At 60.4% G+C, this 1,589-nt stretch overlaps 1 protein-coding gene across 2 annotated transcripts in view; it reads right to left on the minus strand.

Moving 5' to 3' along the window:
- The window catches only part of CAMKMT (calmodulin-lysine N-methyltransferase), a 214,242-nt gene extending 212,971 nt beyond the window's left edge, over positions 1-1,271 (minus strand). For both annotated transcript variants that reach the window (XM_058834045.1, XM_058834044.1), the window contains exon 1: positions 1,141-1,271. In XM_058834045.1, the coding sequence (XP_058690028.1) occupies positions 1,141-1,239 (99 nt within the window). In that variant the 5' untranslated portion in view covers positions 1,240-1,271. The remainder of the gene's footprint in view (positions 1-1,140) is intronic.
- Between the last annotated feature and the right edge of the window lie 318 nt (positions 1,272-1,589).

The raw sequence follows: 1,589 nt of genomic DNA on the forward strand, positions 1-1,589 counted from the left end.
CTCTCTGCCCTCTCAGGGACAGCTGTCCATAGGCAACTCCAGATGCCCATCTGCATAGAACCAAACACTCAAGTTAGGGCGGTAAATTTCACATCCCATAACAATAACAGCCAATGAAACAGATTAGAGTTTTTAAGCTTTTATGCCTACACTCATCTGCAGAGGAATCCCTTCTAAGAGTCTAAAACAGTGTGGAAGGCTGCAGCTGAGAACCTGCTGTTTACAACAGCACAGGTGTCACCACTTGCTCCTTCTTCCTTCTCACCGTCCTCCAGGCACAGCCCCTCAGCAAAATGCAGTTTTCACTGCCAGGTAAGCAGGGTCTCACCCCAGCTCCCCAGCAAAGGCAGTCTGGGGGACAGGGAGCAAAGAGCAGGAATGAAGTGGCAGGCACGATAACCAGCCCCAGCAGCATCGATGGAAGGTGTCAAACTATGGCCTGAAAATCCCAAGGTGCCCTCAGGCAGTGGGGGTGCCAGTGGGATGCTGGTCTGCTTCCCTTAACACAGGCCACGGACAGTTTGAGGCACACTACTGAAGGCACGCTTTAGAATCATAAAATCACAGAATAAGCTGAGTTGGAAGGGACCCGCCAGGACCATCAAGTGCAACTCCTGGCCCTGCAGAGGACACTGTAAGAGTCACGCCATGTGCCTGAGAGCACTGTCCAAACACTTCAACTATATCAGTCTTCAACTCTGTCAGGCTTGCCTGACACCACTGCCTTGGGGAGCCTGTTCCAGCGACCAGCCACCCTCTGGGTGAAAAACCTTTTTCTAATATCCAACCTAAACGTCCCCTGCACAAGTTCAGGCCATTCCCTTAAGTCCTGTCACCGGGCACGAGAGTGAAGGGATCATTGCCTGCCCCTCCGCTTCCCCTCTCTAGAGAGAAGGTTGGGTGCATATATACACGTATATATTTTTATTATTAACATATTTTCCAGGGAGAGTGCTGCAAGCCCCTTTATATGACCCACCATAGTATTGCTCGCAGTCCTCCTGTAAGGGGTGCGAGCAGCGCGGGATTCCCGGGGCACAGCCCGGCCCGAAGGAGCAGGGAGAGGGCCCGCGCTGCCCTCAGGCTGCTCCGCCGCCCGCCCCGCCATGCCGGCCACCCCCGCCCGCGGGCTCCCCCTACCTGTCCGAGCAGCCGCCAGCGAGTCCGGGCCGCCGCCGCACCGCTCACCCCGCACCTGCCCGCAGCGGGGCGAAGCGGGGAACCGGCAGCCTCGGCCATGCGGCGGCGGGAGCGCCGGGAACTGGCGCGGCGGGAGGGAGCGCTGTCTTGGGCGGCGGGGACGCGCCGCTAAACATCCAGCGGCTGCGGGACCGGCCGGGCTAGGGATGGAGCGGGATGAGGGGCGCGGCCATCTTTGCTAAGGGCAGCGCCGAGCGACCTTCGGCGGCCGAGGAAGTACGGTGCTCTCCAGGCCCGGCACGGCGGAGGCGCGCCTCAGGACAAATCGCCCATGTCCTCCGTGCCCGGGGACGAGACTGGGCGTGGCACGGCAGCCACCCGGGAAAGCCGCGCCAGGGACCGTGCCCGCCCGCCGTGGCTGCGCATCCGGGCGCTGACACCAACGGCGT

Source organism: Poecile atricapillus, chromosome 3 (assembly GCF_030490865.1).
Source record: "Poecile atricapillus isolate bPoeAtr1 chromosome 3, bPoeAtr1.hap1, whole genome shotgun sequence".
Lineage (NCBI taxonomy): Eukaryota > Metazoa > Chordata > Aves > Passeriformes > Paridae > Poecile > Poecile atricapillus.